This window comes from Hyperolius riggenbachi, chromosome 8 (genome assembly GCF_040937935.1).
Source record: "Hyperolius riggenbachi isolate aHypRig1 chromosome 8, aHypRig1.pri, whole genome shotgun sequence".
Taxonomy (NCBI): Eukaryota; Metazoa; Chordata; class Amphibia; order Anura; family Hyperoliidae; genus Hyperolius; species Hyperolius riggenbachi.
In genome coordinates this window covers 24,314,032-24,332,367 of record NC_090653.1, presented here as the reverse complement: position 1 = coordinate 24,332,367, position 18,336 = coordinate 24,314,032, and the positions used below count along the sequence as shown (strand labels likewise).

Sequence of the window (18,336 nt, the reverse complement as noted above, 5' to 3'; positions counted from 1 at the left end):
GTTTACATTTGTCATGTGGAGCATTCTCAGTGATGCTCTCTTGGTGTGGCCAACACTCTACACAGGTTGCTACGTGTGTGGCGGCGTGATACATCGGGGTCCCTTGCGGATTACTCACAGACTTCTTCTCTCTGAAAGCCATACGCCACACGGGCTGTTCATCCATAAAGCAATGTCAATCTCGTTCTTCAGCGCGGCAAGAGACGGCTCCCCTCCATAAATGTCCCCCTCCTCGCATTCCCCGTCTCCTCCTCCCTAGATATGCGGCGCCGCTTCACTCACCTGCTCTCGACATTCCAGCGACGGTATTTCCGTCTAGCGTCCTGTATCCATGGCTACAGCGATGCCTCATGTGACCTGTTAAATGCTGTCAGGTCACATGAGGCGCCGCTGTCGTCAGAGGAAGCAGGACTTGTGGCTGGTGATCCCATCGCTAATCTGCTGAGAGCGGGTGAGGCGCCGGTGCAGCTCTATCTGAATCTGCGGGTTTAATGTAGGGCGTGGCAAGCCGGGGTGACACTTCCTCTGGAGCTCTTGTGGGAACTATGGAAGTTTTTAGAATAGTCCAACATTACATCCACACCCCTGGGGAGGTGGAGAGGGGGGGGCGTGAGGGGGAGTGTTTTGTGAAAAGTCAGGCGTCTGCTCTTGTCCTATCGTGTGTGTGTGTGAGAACAAATCCAGCAGAGACTGGTATTTTCGGTAATTCCTTGTAAATTAATAAGTGCTTAAATACTTCAGGGACAAGTTAATAACAAGCTTTTTAAAGTCTTGCTTAATATTGATGTTTATTTACTAAACTCAAGTAATGATGTTTATTAAAGAGGACCTGTAGTGACATATAGCAGAATGCAGTAAATTATTCAGAATACACTTTCGCATTAATTATCCTGATTTCAGCATCAGAAACACTTCCTATATGTATATTTTGCTGTATGTAGCCCCGCCCTCCCAGTGATGTCACAGCCTAGGCTGATTAGTTATGCACCCTTCTTCTCCTGGTGCACTCTGGGAGACGAGGTGTTTTTTTTGTTTGTTAGTTTTCTATTCAGCTCAAAACCTACAACGCCCAATCATTCCCCAGCGGTGACGGTTGCCAGCAGTAAAGCTGCCGCCACTTGTGATAAATTTGAGAATCTAAATCGAGGAGAGGAAAGATGTTACAAGGGACAAACACTGACTAAAAATATATACATTAAAGTGGACCTGAACTCTTGCACAGGACAGAAAGAAAACAGAGAGATGCACCCTGTATGTATTTAGAGAGTTTAGCCTGTCTAATCCCCCTCATTTGTATGTAATCACTAGTTGTAATTTGATCTCTCCCTGTGTCACATGACTGCCTATGGCAGAGATGGCAGATAAGCCCATTTGAAAGCACGGGCTGTAAACAATATATCTGCTTCCAGGAATCAAGAAGTAGAAACTGCAGATTTATTTTAAGATTTATATCGGCTTTAACAAAGAAATGTTTTTTTTTTGTTTAAAGATTATTATGCTGTTGTGTAGATTTTAGAGCAGAGAGGAGGTCTGAGTTCAGGTCCACTTTAATACTGTATTGTAAACATCTTCATTGTTGTTTTTGCTACAGATTCTCTTAAAATGGTGCAGGGTACTACATAGGGGCGTAATGCTAAATCAAGGCCCCCTCCCCCCCCCCCCCTCCAAAAGCATAACCTTTATGGGACTGCCCCAGTGTTCACACACTTCCCCTTACCTATCCTAGTGACCCTCTCAGCCTGGGGACCTCATCTTGCAAGGGTCAAAAGTGAGGACATCGTCGTCTTCACACCCATAACAAGTGTAGCCCCCAAAACTCATGATTTTAAAGTGAACCAGAGACGAAGCACCCTCATGTATTTTACAATATATATCAGTGGGAACATTAGAGAAAACACCTACCCTGCTCTCTGTTTCATTCTTCACTGCTCAGCCTGCTTGTTACCAGCTCTGATAAAATCCCCAATTGAGCATTCAGTCTGGCTTTGCCCAGGATGATTATAGCTGAGTCAGTATTCTGTGATGTCTTTTCAAGCCCAAGTCTGCCCCCTTGTGCCTCTGCTTTCCTGCTACCAGGAGACATAACCGCAAACAGAACCACAAGGGGGCAGACTTGGGCTTGAAAAGACATCACAGAAGACTGACTCAGCTATAATCATTCCGGGAAAAGCTAGACTGAATGCTCAGTCGGGGATTCTTATCAAAGTTGATAACAGGCAGATTGTGCAGTGAAGAATGAAACAGAGAGCAGGGTAGGTATTTTCTCTAATGTTCCCATTAATCTATATGGTAAAATAAGGGTGCTTCGTCTCTGGTTCTCTTTAAGGATCGACCCCTTTATTGGAGGGAGTGAAGTAGTGGTTGGGGCCCCCAAACAGCTCTGAGCCCCCCTACGCCACTTGTACTACACCTCATTGAATACCTGTCTGATTCACTATTGCCATATAGATGAGATTTATCTTACAGACCATATGCAATTAAGAGATTGATCTTACATCTTATGGCCCATATGCAATTACCTTTTTTTTCTCCTGAGTTCTCTCCCAGGGGATCCTTTTTTTAATCTCTGATTTAGAGTAACTTTTCAGCAATTTGCAATGGAAAAAGTACCAAAAACTAGGCGTAAAAGTACTATCAAAATTATTTTGAGTATTTTTTTTTTTCCTTGCTGAGAATTTAAAAAGCATTTTGACAAGTTTAAAAATATCACCCACTCAGGAGAAAAAGGTAACTGCATATGGGCCCCGGTGTGAAATGGTTCCCTTGCCGATCATTATCTGATATGGCCATCTAAGCTTTTCTGTTGATTCCTGGAAGAGTAGATGATTTCCCGTGTGCTGAACGTCTTGCCTAGCTAGCACTGCGTCTTCTGCACTATAGGCCTCTTATAAAGGCGGAGAGGTGTCCTCTATTCTGATCTTCCTTATTATATCAGAAGTGTCCTTATGTATGTATTTCTAGGGAGGAGATGGAGGTTCTCTTTATGCTGTTCTTTTATTCCGTTTCTTTTTGTATACTGATATTAAAAACATTTAATAAACTTTTAATATTATTGATTCATAAAGCTCCAACATATTCTGTGGCGCTGTACAAAGTAAGAAAAACAAACCTGGGGTACATAATGATACAGACTATGATATACAACAGATATGGACACAGGTGCACAATACAGAACTGGTGATCACAATGACAGATGTAACCTGATGAATGAAATGTATAACAGAGTGCAAGCTATGAAATGAGTATCAAATTCCAAGACACAAAGGGTGAGAGAGCCCTGCCCTTGTAACATTGAGGGGGGGGGGGGAGGGAGGTGATGTACTATGCAGTAGTCATACAGGCAGTGTGTTTTTAGGTTATCTATTAGTTTGGCCAGAGGTCAAAGGGGGAATGGCCTAAGGTAGGGCGTATGCTTGTTAGGAAAAGTGAGTTTTGAGGGAGGGTTTAAAGATTGGAAGGTTAGAGAGTGATGGGTGTGCTGTGGAAGGGCATTCCAGAGGAGGGGTGAGGCACGTGAGAAATCTTGTCTCCGTGAATGTGATTCTAAAGGAGGCTAATAGAAGGCCATGTGCAGATCTGAGATTGCGGTTGGGTTGGTATCTGGAAACTAGTGAGGAGATGTACAGGGGAGACGGATTGTGGAGAGCTTTGTATTAAGAATGTTTAATACAAAACAGGGAGAGTAAGCATGTGAATCCTGAGAATACATTCTGCCTTGTAGGAGTAAGTTACAAGTGGCCAGCAAAGCCCTTTCACTCATCCCCCTTAACACACACTACTCTGTCCTTTAGGGATGTCTGTGAAGTCCTACACTGTTCATTCTGCAAACAGATCAGCCATCAGATAGATCCCTCTGATTGAATCTGATCATAGAGGGATCTATTTCCTGCCCACACACTGCACAGCGATTTCCAGTAGATTTCAGCATGTTGAAAGCTCACCCACCAAGAATCCTGGCCCCTTCCAGTGTCACCGCGGCGGTACCATGCGTCTCCGGGACATCAGTGTTCTCCCCAGGCTCTTTTAGCCGGGTGCTCCACCCAGCTAGTTTTGATGAGCACTCGGCTGTCATCGGCTCTCCTCCTCCTATGCTATAAGCAGAGTTGCACATAGAAGCACTGGTCCTGCATTCTCTCATATTGCCCCACCCGGCTGTAAAAAAATTCTGGGGAGAACACTGCACATGTAGTGATGGCACTACATGTGACCCTATCACATGGTACAAGCTGTGAAGTCGGAGGAGACCAGATTCGCAGCAGCATGACACGTGAGCTTTCACCGCCGCACAGAGGAATGGCGGAGATGCACTGGGGAGGACAGATCACCTGCCGGGGATCGCCCGTCATTGTGATATTGAACGCCGTTACTGCTGCACAACCGATGGAGCCCGTGCAACAGAGATTTTGCAGCATTCCCTGATCGATTTTGGGAGGAATTTGTTCGGAAGATTTATCAGGTAGCCAAGTTGCGGTATCTATATCAAGTCTCCTCCTAATATTATTGGATCAGATGGTTGGTCGGCCCACAAAATCGAGCAGTGTATGGGCACTCTTAGTGATTGGTGAGAGTTCATGGTGCTTTTTAATTGCTTTGTTTATAAAGCATACATGTCAAACTCTGACCCACGGGCCAAATCTGCCCCTCAGAATCATTCTATTTGGCTCTCAAGGGATTTCCCCATTTTGCATTATGTTTGTCCCACTCTGGACCACCAGGGAAGCTATATTGGAGGTGAAGCCCTGGAACACCAGGGAATCCTATGGGGGAGGGAGAAAGCACTAAACACTAGGGAAGTGTATGTGGAGGATGGGGGCCACTAGACACCAAGGAACTGTCTAGGAGTTGGAGGGGGGGGGGGGGGGGGGGATTAGACACCAGGGAACTTTATAAGCTGGCCAGTAGACATTGAGGTTGGCCCGCGACTTGGTCCCAGTGTTCAATTTCGGCCCACTTTGTATTTGAGTTGGACAACCCTGAGGCCAGCAGCAGTGGGGGTCCGGATGGAATGGTGACCCGAGGTGCCCCTGTGGGATGTCATGTGCAGGTGACGTCAAAACGCTTTTCGATGCCTTTGTCAGTCAACGTCCCCCGCAAGCGGCCGACGTGATGACGCAGAGCGTCAAGAACCTGGAAGAGCCGGCCTGACACCCGGCCCAGGTGTCGCCGGTAACGCATACGCCAGGACACGGACAGGAGCCAGGAGGACGCTGGGGTGAATGCTAATATGGATATTGGGAATGCTGTAGATGTGATATACCGTACTTGGACTTTGCAAAGGCCTTCGACACTGTTCCCCACAGAAGTCTGGTGCAAAAGTTGAGGATGCAAGGACTGGGGAAGAGTTTGTGTGCATGGATAGGGAACTGGTTAATGGACAGAAAACAAAGAGTTGTGGTCAATGGATCGTACTCAAAATGGGAGACTGTTAGCAGTGGGGTCCCACAGGGGTCTGTACTGGGTCCAGTGCTCTTCAATTTATTTATTAACCAGCTGAGCGGTCTGGACGAGCTCAGCTCGTCCAGTACCGCCGGAGCCTGCCGCTCAGGCCCTGCTGGGCCGATTTGGCTCAAATAAAAAGCAGCACACGCAGCCGGCACTTTGCCAGCCGCGTGTGCTGCCTGATCGCCGCTGCAGTGCGGCGATCCGGCGCATGCAGCGGCGAAACAGGGTCCCCCCAGCCGCCTGAGCCCAGCGTAGCCGGAACAAAAAGTTCCGGCCAGCGCTAAGGGCTGGATCGGAGGCGGCTGACGTCAGGACGTCGGCTGACGTCCATGACGTCACTCCGCTCGTCGCCATGGCGACGAGGTAAGCGAAACACGGAAGGCCGCTCATTGCGGCCTTCCGTGTTATTTCTGGCCGCCGGAGGCGATCAGAAGATCGCCTCCGGAGCGCCCTCTAGTGGGTTTTCATGCAGCCAACTTTCAGTTGGCTGCATGAAATATTTTTTTTTTTATTAAAAAAAAAAACCCTCCCGCTGCCTCCCTGGCGATCTTAATAGAACGCCAGGGTGGTTAATGACCTAGTAGATGCAGTAGTGAGCAATGTTGCTATTTTTGCAGATGATACAAAATTGTGCAGAATCATCAACTCTCAGGAAGATAGTGTCATATTGCAACAGGATCTGGATAGGATGGCTATATGGGCACATACATGGCAGATGAAGTTCAATGTTGACAAATGTAAAGTCATGCATTTTGGTCGTACCAATGGTCTAGCACCATACAAAATAAATGGGATACAGTTGGGGACATCAAACTTGGAGAAGGACTTAGGAGTACTCTTCGACAACAAGTTAAATAATCGTACTCAATGCCAAGCCGCTGCAGCTAAAGCTAACAAAATTTTGGGATGCATTAAAAGGGAAATAAAAACTCGAGATGCTAGCATAATATTGCCCTTGTTTAACTCTCTAGTAAGGCCACATCTGGAATATGGAATTCAGTTCTGGGCACCACATTACAAAAAAGATATTGCAGTTTTAGAGCAGGTGCAGAGACGAGCTACAAAATTGATACGTGGGATGGAAGGTCTCGCTTACCAAGAAAGGTTAGATAAACTGGGTTTATTTAGTCTAGAGAAAAGACGCCTTAGAGGGGATCTAATTAACATGTATAAATACATCAGAGGGCAATATAATAGCTTGGCAGATGAGCTTTTTGTCCCTAGGCCTTCTCAAAGGACTAGAGGACATGATCTGCGCATGGAGGAAAAACGTTTTAGCCATTTATTTAGGAAAGGGTTCTTTACAGCAAGAGTGATTAAGATGTGGAATGCATTGCCACAGGAAGTCGTTATGGCAAACTCTATACCTGCATTTAAAGGGGGCTTAGATGCTTTCCTTGCGTTGAAAGACATCCATGGCTACAATTACTAGGTTATGCCTAATGATGTTGATCCAGGGATTTTATCTGATTGCCATCTGGAGTCGGGAAGGAATTTTTCCCTTTTGGGGCTAATTGGACCATGCCTTGTGGGGTTTTTTTCGCCTTCCTCTGGATCAACAGGGGTATGTGGGGGACGGGCTGGAGTTGTACTTTGTACTGGTTGAACTCGATGGACGTATGTCTTTTTTCAACCAAAATAACTATGTAACTATGTACCTCGCAGCCTACGGTGGGCTGGAGGAAGCCCCAGGTAAGTGAAATTTTTGATTATAGGGTACTGCACATGGTCCCTTTACACACCTTTGGAACCATTGCATTCCAGTGACTCTGGAGGTGTGTTTAGCTATCAAGTACGACAGAGATGATTTTGCATATTCAGCAGTGATGCACTGTTTCACACCTCAGAGCTCACTCCAACCATAATAATCGCAAATGCCTTCTGTTTTAAGAAGGCAAACTTCTTTTAAACCTATGTGACATTTAATATGTAACATGATGCAGTTAGGATCAACACCACTTATAATATGCTGTGGCCACCATATTTTTTGGACAGCTACTGCAGTGCAGGTGGGCTTTCCATCATGCTTAACATGTTCAGCTCAAAGGAAAGTAGGATATAAAACAGAGTGAGGTGTTTATGCTACTAAACCGCTGGAGTGAGAAGACCTGGCAACAGCAGACCACATAAACATGGAGGTCCCCCCCAACTCTCCCCTGTTTACTAGCTCCTATAGATGGTGGTGTATTGTAAGGAGGGCAGAAAAGCCACCCCTTTTGCAGAAATGGTAGTACCTCCCATAGACATCCATAAGCGTAGTTCAAATGAACTTGCTGAGACTTGCCATATTTTTCAGACTATAAGACGCTCCTGACCATAAGACGCACCTAGGTTCAGAGGACAAAACCAGGGGAATAATATATCCTGAATCTGGTGCATCCATGGTGAAGGGGCATCTTGTGGATTATATCCCCTTTGTACTTCATGCCCCCTTGTACCTCTTATGTCTCTGTGTGTCCTCTATCCCACCTTGTGTCCTCCGCTTGTCCCTGTGTCCTCCTCTGCATGGGCACAGTACAGGGCGTCCCCGACATTGCAGCAGGTTGGAGGTCCGTATTGGCAGGCGTTCACAAATCAGGAACTCCCTGCATTAGGACTGTAAGACGCAGTGACTTTTTTCCGCCCGCTTTTGAGGGATAAGTGAGTCTTATAGTCCACAAAATACAGTATTTGAGTATTTTCAGCCACCATTAACACAAAACAACCTTCTGAACCTTATTGAATCACCACAGTCTACTTCTACAACCAGGACAGTAGTTGAATAAAAGAGCTTGATGAGAATTAATGCTTCTCCTGAAATCAAGATGAAAGACGTAAAATGATCCCAAGCCGAAGCTCGGGTTCAAAACAAGTTCTTACCCTGCAGAGAAAGAAGCCTCCGGATCCTATTGAGGCTTACCTCTCTTGTCAGCAGACAATCCCGAATCAGGGCGTGCAGCTTCACTTCCGTATTAATGGCAGTGCTGTAGCCTCGTGAACCCGCCTGCTGATGCACAGTAGCACGCAGCCTGGGGCTCCGGCTTACTGCGCATGCACGGGCTGGCTCAGTCGATCCCTGATCTGATTATCTTCAGGGGGCCGTGCTAAGCGACGGGGAACAGAATAGTGTGGGAAGCCTCAATAGGAACCTGAGGCTTTCCTTGTGTACCCAAGTTTTGGCTCGGATACACTTTACGGTGCCCATTGATTACTCGACTTTACAGCTGAACGAACATCCAATTTGATCATTATAATCGGATGATCTGTTCAGCGGAGAGCATGCTTGATCAAGGATGCAACCAATTTCAGGCCGAAATTGGTTGCAGGTATCGATCGGAAGCAGCGCATAACATTAACTGCAGTTAGATGTTGACCCGATTAACCCACAGTTAATGTTACGTGCATTGCTTTGCGCATTGCAATGCACGTAACTAAGGAAGGCACACACCTTACATGGCAGCGCACACTGCTATGTAAGGTGTGCATGGGGCGTTCTACTGGTCATTACGTGCTGCTTGATGAATCAAGCCCTATTTGTGCTAGGCACTGAACATACACACATCTATCTCATCATGTCACTTGTCACCTAGGGTAACCTTTAAGAGCTCAGACATGGCACATCTTGAACTCAAATGTAGGAATACGAGCCCAGGCGCCCTCTGTTGTTTAATAATCGCACAGCAGCTAACAGTAGGATCGAGTCCCATACACAGTCTCGTCAAATCGATAAGCAAGTCTGTAGCACTAGTGCCTCCAGTGATAAATAAATTGTATCTCTCTCCATCCACTGTCCTCAGGACGTTCCCCCTTATCTCCTCTAACTGTAGCATATTGGGATTCCGTCAGTGCTTGGTGCAGTAAATCGTGCTTTAATTGTAAATGTGGGCAGCACGGGGGCGTAGTGGTTAGCGCTCTCGCCTTGCAGCGCTGGGTCGCCAGTTTAATTACCAGCCAGGTCAACCTCTGCAAGGAGTTTGTATGTTTTTCCTCTGTCTGGGTTTCCTCCAGGCACTCTGTTTTCCTCCTCCCCCCCCCCCCCCCCCCCCAAAAAAAAAAACCATACAGATAAGTTAATTGGCCCTGGACAACGATACATGCACTACACGATACACACATAGACATATGACTATGGCAGGGATTAGATTGTGAGCCCCTCTGAGGGACAGTTATTGACAAGACAAACTCTGTACAGCGATACGTAGAATGTCAGTGCTAAATAAATATGTAAATAAATGCAGTACCAATAAAATAAAATCCACTCACTTCTATGGGTCCTGAACCAGTTAAGACCCACTGTTTATAAATGCTTACCACCTCAGTAGTACTAAGGTACAATCATCAAACAATCCTTGGTCAAAATAATGCCCGCTCTCAGCCCGACTGGTTTCGGCATCCTGCTGTCGTCATGGGTACATCGTGTAGCTTGCATACATAATATTTATTTGAAAAGCGATAACCTAGAGGTCAGGAAGGGAATATCTGCACTTATATTCAGAGATAAGGTACATCTTGTAGCTCGTGCTCTGTGTTGGCTTCAGTCCAAAGACCAGTACATCTGTATGAGGCTAGCACACGTCTTTCCAATGTGGATGACTTGAGACTCCTGTGAATCCCATATAGAAGTAAAACTCTGTGCGTAAATATAGATTGAAGAAAGCTCATAAGACACATTGCTGAGATGTGATAGGAGGTGGTAGGTATATTTTTCTTATTTCGATCTTGATGATCGATGCTCAGATATGTTGCCAGATATTTTTGCTATTGTTATACTGATTAATAACCCTGTTATAATATATAATCTTTGTATACTATTTGTATATCATTACAAAAATAAATGTATTATAGTAAAAGGATTTTGGTCTAAAGACTCCAGTTATTTCATTGGGGATATCTGTGGTACTACAAATACATATTGTTGACATGACAGTGGCTGAGAGCCAAACTGACCCTCCCTAGGAGAAATGATGCTTAATTGAGTTTAGCAATCTCTACAGATGGTTCACCTACTTTTTATTGGGACTGACACAGGTGGGTGTGTTTTTGCTGGAATTCGGTGGAGTATATATACAATGATAATACAGGTGGGTGTGTCTTGGCTGGGATTGGGCAGCATATATGATTAACTGGTGGGTGTGTCTTTGCTGGAATTGGGTATTGTATATTCAATGACAATACAGATAGGTGTATCTTGGCTGCGGTTGGGCAAAAACAGGGTGGGTGTGTCTTGGCTGGGAGTGGGCAAAAACAGATGGGTGTGTCTTGACTGGAATTGGTCAGTATATACAATTACGATACAGGTGGGTGTGTCTTGGCTGAGATTCAGTATTGTATATACAGTGATAATACAGGTGGGTGTGTCTTGGCTGGGATTGCATAGTGTATGTACAATGATGATACAGGTGGGTGTGTCTTGGCTGGGATTGGGCAAAAACAGGTGGGTGTGTCTTGACTGGAATTGGTCAGTATATACAATTACGATACAGGTGGGTGTGTCTTAGCTGAGATTCAGTATTGTATATACAGTGATAATACAGGTGGGTGTGTCTTGGCTGGGATTGCATAGTGTCTGTACAATGATGATACAGGTGGGTGTGTCTTGGCTGGGATTGGGTAAAAAGAGGTTGGTGTGTCTTGACTGGAATTGGTCAGTATATACAGTACAATGATGATACAGGTGGGGTTGTCTTGGCTGGGATTCAGTATTGTATATACAATGATGATACAGATGGGGTTGTCTTGGCTGGGATTGGGTAGTTTATATACAATGACAATACAATTGAGTGTTTCTTGACGGCTGTGGAGTCAGTACAATAATCATCCAGCTCTACCTCCCCAGTTTATGAAACCACTGACTCCGACTCCAGATACCCAAAATGGCTCAGACTCCTTAGTCTAATACTTACTAGGGCTGTGGATTTGGTACAAAAATCATCTCCAACTCCATCTCCGACTCCACAGCCCTGGTGTATACACGATGATACGAGAGTCTTATCTGGGATTATGGTTGTGTACATACAGTGATAATATAGGTGGGTGTGTCTTGCCTGGGTGTGGGTAGTGGATATAGAATATAAGTGGGTGTGTCTTGGCTGATGGTTGGGTTGTCTATACACGATGATGCGGGTGGGTCTTAGTATTGAGTACATGTTGTCTGGGATTGGGTAGCATATTTACAGTGGTGATATATATGGGTGTGTCTTAGCTGGGGGGAGGGGCTATTTCCAATCTTCTATTCTGTTACACGTTTATCATTTTTTTTTTTTTTTTTTTTTTTTTTTTTTTTTTAGGTTCAGGAACTAATTATAAACAAGGACCCGACGCTACTGGATAATTTTCTGGATGTAAGTGGAATTCAGCCACAAAGAATGGATTCAGAGCTTGTGGCCATTAATCCTTGTAGTAACATTGTGTTTTCCTCTGTACAGGAAATTATTACCTTCCAGGCTGATAAGTCTGTGGATGTTCGGAAATTTGTTGTGAATTTCATTGAAGAGGCGTGGTGAGTGCTGATCGGACAGTCATTCCTTCCTTATAGTCTTGCATGTGGCAGTAGGGTTGATGCACTAACCGCCGGTAATAATGCTGTGGCAGTGCGTGGTGATATTACCTTTACCACCGCCAGCAGTGTACCGCACAGTACTTAATAAGCAGAGTCTCATACTTTATTTTCAGTTTAAAGTACACCTGTGAGCAAACAAACAAAAAGGTAAATGATAGATACCTCAGTAGAAAAAAAAGTTTCTGGGTAGTCCAGAAACTTAAAGCGGACCTGAACTCAGAACCTCCTGTCTGCTCTAAAAGATACACAACAGCATAATAACCTTAAAGGAATCATCAGGCGAAAATTAATGAAATCCCATCTACTTACCTGGGGCTTTCTGCAGCCCCTCGCAGCCGACTGTCCCACACTGACAACTCCACTCTCCGCTGCCGGCCTGGGATCCCCGCGTGGTGCAGAGGATGACCTTGAGGTCATCCTCTACTGTACCTGTGCTAAGCGCCGCTGTCAATCACGGCCATGTTGTCCGCGGCTTACTGCGCAGGCAGCCACAGACAACGTGGCCATGATTGACAGCCGCACTTCACGCAGGCGCAGTAAGGACAACCTCAAGGTCATCCTCTGCACCGCGCGTGGACCCCGGGCCGGCGGCGGAGAGCGGAGCGGTCAGTGTGGGACAGTCGGCTGCGAGGGGCTGGAGAAAGCCCTAGATAAGTAAAGCGGATTTTGTTTAATTTTTCACTGATGATTCCTGTAAGGGGCCAAAAACGGCTGGTATGGAAGCGGTTAATTAAAGACCTGTATGGAAGAGGTCCTGGGTTGGGTAAGACCTTTGCATTTGTTACATGGGTGTATCACACTTTCTGGATTTGTCTAGCTCAGGGATTTCCTTCTTACAATTAATTTTTATTCCCTCATACAGCAAATTGGATAACGAGCTTTTGGTGAAGTTGATTGCCAACCTCAATATGCTTCTCAAGGATGAAAATGTAAACGTTGTGAAGAAGTCCATCCTGACCATGACTCAATTATATAAAGTTGCTCTGCAGGTGAGACAGCTGTTTCTGCTGCTTGTGTCCTCCATGGTGTCTCATCTGCATCTCAATTGAGAGGTTTCTTTTCACTACTTTCTGCGGTGACCTCTCCTCCTTCCACTGAATGTCATGGTCCTTCCTCCATATTCAGCTATCTACTTCTACCACTGAACACCATGGCCTGCTCTCTAAGTTCTATCTCCTCCCACCACTGAACACCATGGCCTCTCCTTCGAGTTCTAACTCCTCCCACCACTGAAAACCATGGCCTGTTCTCCAAGTTCTATCTCCTCCCACCACTGAACACCATGGCCTCTCTTTCGAGTTCTAACTCCTCCCACCACTGAACACCATTGCCTCTTCCCTCGAGTTTTATCACCTTCCACCACTGAACACCATGACCTGTCCTCCCAACCATCAACACCATGGCCTCTTCTCCTGAGTTCTCTCCTCCCACCACTGAACACCATGGCCTCTCCTTCGAGATGTATTTCCTCCCACCACTGAGCACCATGGCCTGTTCTCCGAGTTCTATCTTCTCCCACCACTGAACGCCATGGACTCTTTTCCCGAGTACTATCTCCTCCCACCACTGAACACCAGGGCTTTTCTCCCAACCATCAACACCATGGCCTCTCCTCTGAGTTATATTTCCTCCCACTACTGAACACCATGGCCTGTCCTCTGAGTTCTATCTCCTCCCACCACTGAACACCATGCCCTCTTCTACAAGTTCTACTTCCTCCCACCACTGAACACCATGGCCTCTCCCCCCTGAATTCTGTCTCCTCCCACAACTAAACACCATGGCCTCGTCTCTGAGTTCTCTCGTCTTCGACTACTAAACAATGTGGCCTCTCCTCCAAATTCTATCTCCTTCAAGCGTTTAATTCTGTTGCCTTTCTTCCAAATTCTGCTGTCTTTTCCACCACTGAATTCCATGACCCCTCTAAATGTCTTCCATCACTAAGTGACTTTAATTAGCTGCTGCTTTTTATTATTATTATTAATATTATTATTATGCATTTATAAAGCACTTACATCTTCCTCTGAGCTTTACAAAGTCCTTACTTATGTCACTAACTGTGCCTAAACTGTCTCTTTGGCCAAAAAATAATTTAGCGTATTTACACGTCCTGAGGTTTGTTTTGTTTTTTTGTCTAGTTGTTGTCACATGTTGATCATGTGATTTCCCAGCACACTGACTGCTTTTTGGCCATTCTTTACGCAGTGGGTCGCCCGTTCTCGCCCTCCGTCTGATCGCCAGGAGTCATGCTGGGATCTGGTGCTGGAAATGGCCAATGACATCCTTCAGCTTCTGGAATCGGACAACGACGGCATCCGAACGCACGCCGTGAAGTTTGTGGAGAGTTTGATCGTCACGCTATCCCCACGAACCGCAGACAGCGAAATTCCTAAGAGACAGGAAGGGGACATCAGTCTGGAGCAGATCCCCATGGACCACCCATTTCTAAAATACAGTGCGTAGTTTACTTTATCTGTACTCACGTCCAGGTGTCTTCCCTTATCAGACGGCATTATCTATAGTCACCCCTATATATACACCATTCCTGACTGATTTATGTCTGCTTCTCCATAGTCCATGAAGAGACCAGATTGTCAGAAACTGTCAGTTTCTTACAGTCAGCATATTGCCACTTGTATCTTTTAAACAATTCCTTAAAGGATACCATTTAATAAAGTAAAAATGGGGGGAGCAGGCCGGTGTACGAGGCTCTCCTCATGCCCACCACTCACCCCGTTCTCCTCCGGCGCCCTCCGTTGTGGTGTAATGTCCCCTCCCGAACCTACTTCCGGGTCAGTGAGCAATGTGCAGGTGCTGCCGGGCGATGTGCGTCCTTGACTGTGCGCCCGAGGTTGGGAGCACTCTGCGCATGCGCACTACATAACAACTACATAGTGCACATGTTCAGAGCGCTCCTGGCTGCATGTGCGCAATCAAGGACGCACGTCACCGGGCAATGCATGGGCAGTGCTCAACAGCCTCCCAACTCGGAAGTCGCTTTGGGGGGACATTACACCATAACGGGGGGAGCGGTAGGAGGAGAGCCTCCTACACATGCCTGCTCACCCTATTTTTGCATCTTTAGATGGGATAAGGTACCCTTTAATTTTAACTAGTATATTTTAACCTCTCAACGACTGCGTCATGCCGATGGGCGTGAACGCGGTGGCAGCCCCAGGACCGCCTAACGCCAATTGCCGGCAAGTCTTGAGGCGGGGTTTTGCAGGGGATTGTGCGCCGATGCGAGCGCATCTCCGCTTGAACGACGAAGCTCCGCTCCGTCATCAGTCTCCCAGCGGCGAGCACCGCCAGGTGAGTGTTAGACGACGAAACCGCCGTCTATTTACAGTGTATAAAATGGCTGTCCCCCTGAGAGTGTCAGGAGCGATCCGCTGTCGGCTGGCTGGGGGGGGGGGGGGGGGGAAGCAAAAAAAAAACAACAATATTTATAAAAGAAACCCCCACAAATATTTATATAAAAATTAACAAACATGCCGGTAGAAGTAAGAGCCTACCAACAGAGAGCTCTGTTGGTGGGCAGAAAAGGAGGGGGGGGGGAATCACATGTGTGCTGAGTTGTACGGCCCTGCAGCGAGCCCTTAAAGCTGCAGTGGCCTAATTTGTGAAAAATAGCCTGGTCACTAGGGGGGCGTAAGCCTATGGTCCTCAAATGGTTAAAGACCCTGCATTATATTCATATGTTCAGTTGTGCTTGTAAGTTTCCATACCCTGGCAGGGTATATAAACGTATGAGCACAGCTGTAGCAATGTGGAAGTTTTAGAACACATTTTGAATAATACAAGTTAGAAAAGGTATTGTTTATGTTCTCAGTTACAAGATGGATTATATTTCCCAGGCATTGAGACATAAACAACGCTATGCTTGGAGAAAGTAGTTTTGTTATGTCTGTATGTGTTCTTTATCAAATGTCAACAGGGTTTTTTTTTTGTTGGTATAAATAACAAGGTTTTTTCCTACTTTTAATAAGAATGTAACCAGCAACACCTGGTGGAGAAGTTTATATAATCACATTTCAACTGAAGAATAATTTAACAATTTATAAGAAAACATGTGAAATGATTTTTTTTTTAATAAGTGAATTTATGCTCTGAATATTCTATATTACTTTTCTATCAGGACAAGTAAAGAATTATCTTTTGTATTTTGTAGTATATAATTATCTTTTGTACTTAGCGAATTGTGGAACTTAAAGAGACACTGAAGCGAAAAAAAATGATATTATGATTTGTGTGTGTAGCACAGCTAAGAAAAAAAACATTAAGATCAGATACATCAGTCTAATTGTTTCCAGTACAGGAAGAGTTGAGAAACTCCAATTGTTATCTCTATGCAAAAAAGCTATTAAGCTCTCCGACTAACTTAGTCGTGGAGAGGGCTGTTATCTGACTTTTATTATCTTAACTGTAATTGAACTGTTTACTTTTCCTCTGCTAGAGGAGAGGTCATTACTTCACAGACTGCTCTGAAAGACTCATTTTGAATGCTGAGTGTTGTGTAATCTGCACATATTATAGAATGATGCAATGTTAGAAAATACACTATATACCTGAAAATAAAAATATGAGAATATTTTCTTTGCTGCTAATCTTCTAGTAATTATTCATAGTACACAACCAATTCACTATATCATATATATTTTTTCGTTCAGTGTCTCTTTAAAAGTTGCTGGTTGATTTTTGATTAGCCAAAATGTCTGGTAAATTAAGCTAATCTCCTACGTCATGGGAATAGATGGTGGAAAATGTTTCATAACCAGAAGTCAAAATGTCTGCTGACATTATTCTAATCAACAGATCAAGACACATTATGTACAGGTCAATTTATAGACTGGCCTCAATTCTGGCAGCTATGTGGTTAAAAAAAAAAAAAAAACTATCTGTAGTTCTCCTTTTTTTGAGAATTCTGAAAGATTTTTCTGCATTTCTGAAAATGTGTTTAAAGTGTGAAAAAGTTCAGTATTTCAGCGGTAAGCATGTGGTAAGTAATAAAAATAATAGTCTTTAATTGTTTTCCATAAGATAGGATAGTCTTTGTAAGGGGTTTTATTTTTTTGGAGGGGAGGGGTATTTCATTATGTAGAAATCTATGGAAAGTATATTTATAGGCATCCCCTAAAAAATAAAAAGTATCCAGTAAATATTTAGAGTTTCATTTCTACTATTCTTCCCTATTACATAGCCTGAGTAGGGACTCCAACAACAGCAATAGGAACTCTACCACTAAGAACTGCAAAATGCATACAAATTGACTTTACCTCCAGGTAAAGGCAGGTCTTAAAATGATCAGTAAATAATGTGCTAACATGCCCCCTATTTTCCATGAGAATTCCGATTTTCCAGTAAAATACCACAAAATTACCGCACATTTTATGACCTAGTTTACCGCATGCGGTAAATTCTGACTAAAATAGCAAACTTTTTTTTACGCATGCTGTAAAACTGATGCTAAGCCTACCAGAATTGAGGCCAATCCGCTTTAGTCATTAAGCTTTGCTGCTAAAGCAGCGCAGCTTAATGTAATAGAGCGCTTGTTAAACAGAAGAGTGGCCGCTATGCACACCTTACATAGTAGCGCTAGCTGCAATGTAAGGAGCGTGCCTTCCTTAGTTACCTGCGTTGCTTACATAACTTACATAACTTTAAATGTGGGCGGTCCTGTGAAGTATCGCGACCACGATACTTCACTAGCGGCCGCTAACATAGTTACATTAACTGTTAATTAACATAGTAGAAGGCACTAGTGAAGTATCATGGTCCCAATACTTCACAGGACCACCCATATTTGAAGAGACTCTGTAACAAAATGTTCAGCCTTATTTCTTCTATCCTATAAGTTCCTATACCTGTTCTAATGTGGTCTGGATTACTGCAGCCTTTTCTTGTTGCACTGTCTCTGTAATGTATCTAATCTTCTTTTCTTTGTCAAGCTCTGTAGACCCAGGGAGGAATGCACTGCCTCTGCTGTGATAGGGAGAAGTTATGCACGCCCCCTTTGCTCTCTCCTGTGTGCTGTGTGTGTATGAGTCACATGCAATGTCTCTGCTCACAGCCAGCATGTCTGCAGGCTCACAGAGCTGTGACCTTGTGAACAGCTGTGAGTGCAGAGGATCAGTGCAGAGCTCAGATAAGAAGCTAAGGCAACAAAGGGAATAACATTCCAGCAGTCATGTCAAGTTTGGGAGGAGCCTCTGCAAACAGGCACCTGCTCTGATGATGTACTTCATGTTTGGTGGCCATCTTCATTGTTTACAAAAACAATGAATAAAACAGTGACTTGACACCAAGAAAGCAGTGGAGCTGCGAAAATGGCACAGAGGGGGCTAGGAGAAGACAAC

The 18,336-nt window shown here is 44.8% G+C and overlaps 1 protein-coding gene across 1 annotated transcript in view; it reads left to right on the top strand.

Moving 5' to 3' along the window:
- The window catches only part of SYMPK (symplekin scaffold protein), a 74,489-nt gene that overhangs the window by 17,202 nt on the left and 38,951 nt on the right, over positions 1-18,336 (top strand). The window contains exons 4-7 of the mRNA XM_068250078.1: positions 11,709-11,762; positions 11,847-11,920; positions 12,843-12,969; positions 14,186-14,435. Coding sequence (XP_068106179.1) covers positions 11,709-11,762; positions 11,847-11,920; positions 12,843-12,969; positions 14,186-14,435 — 505 coding nt within the window. The remainder of the gene's footprint in view (positions 1-11,708; positions 11,763-11,846; positions 11,921-12,842; positions 12,970-14,185; positions 14,436-18,336) is intronic.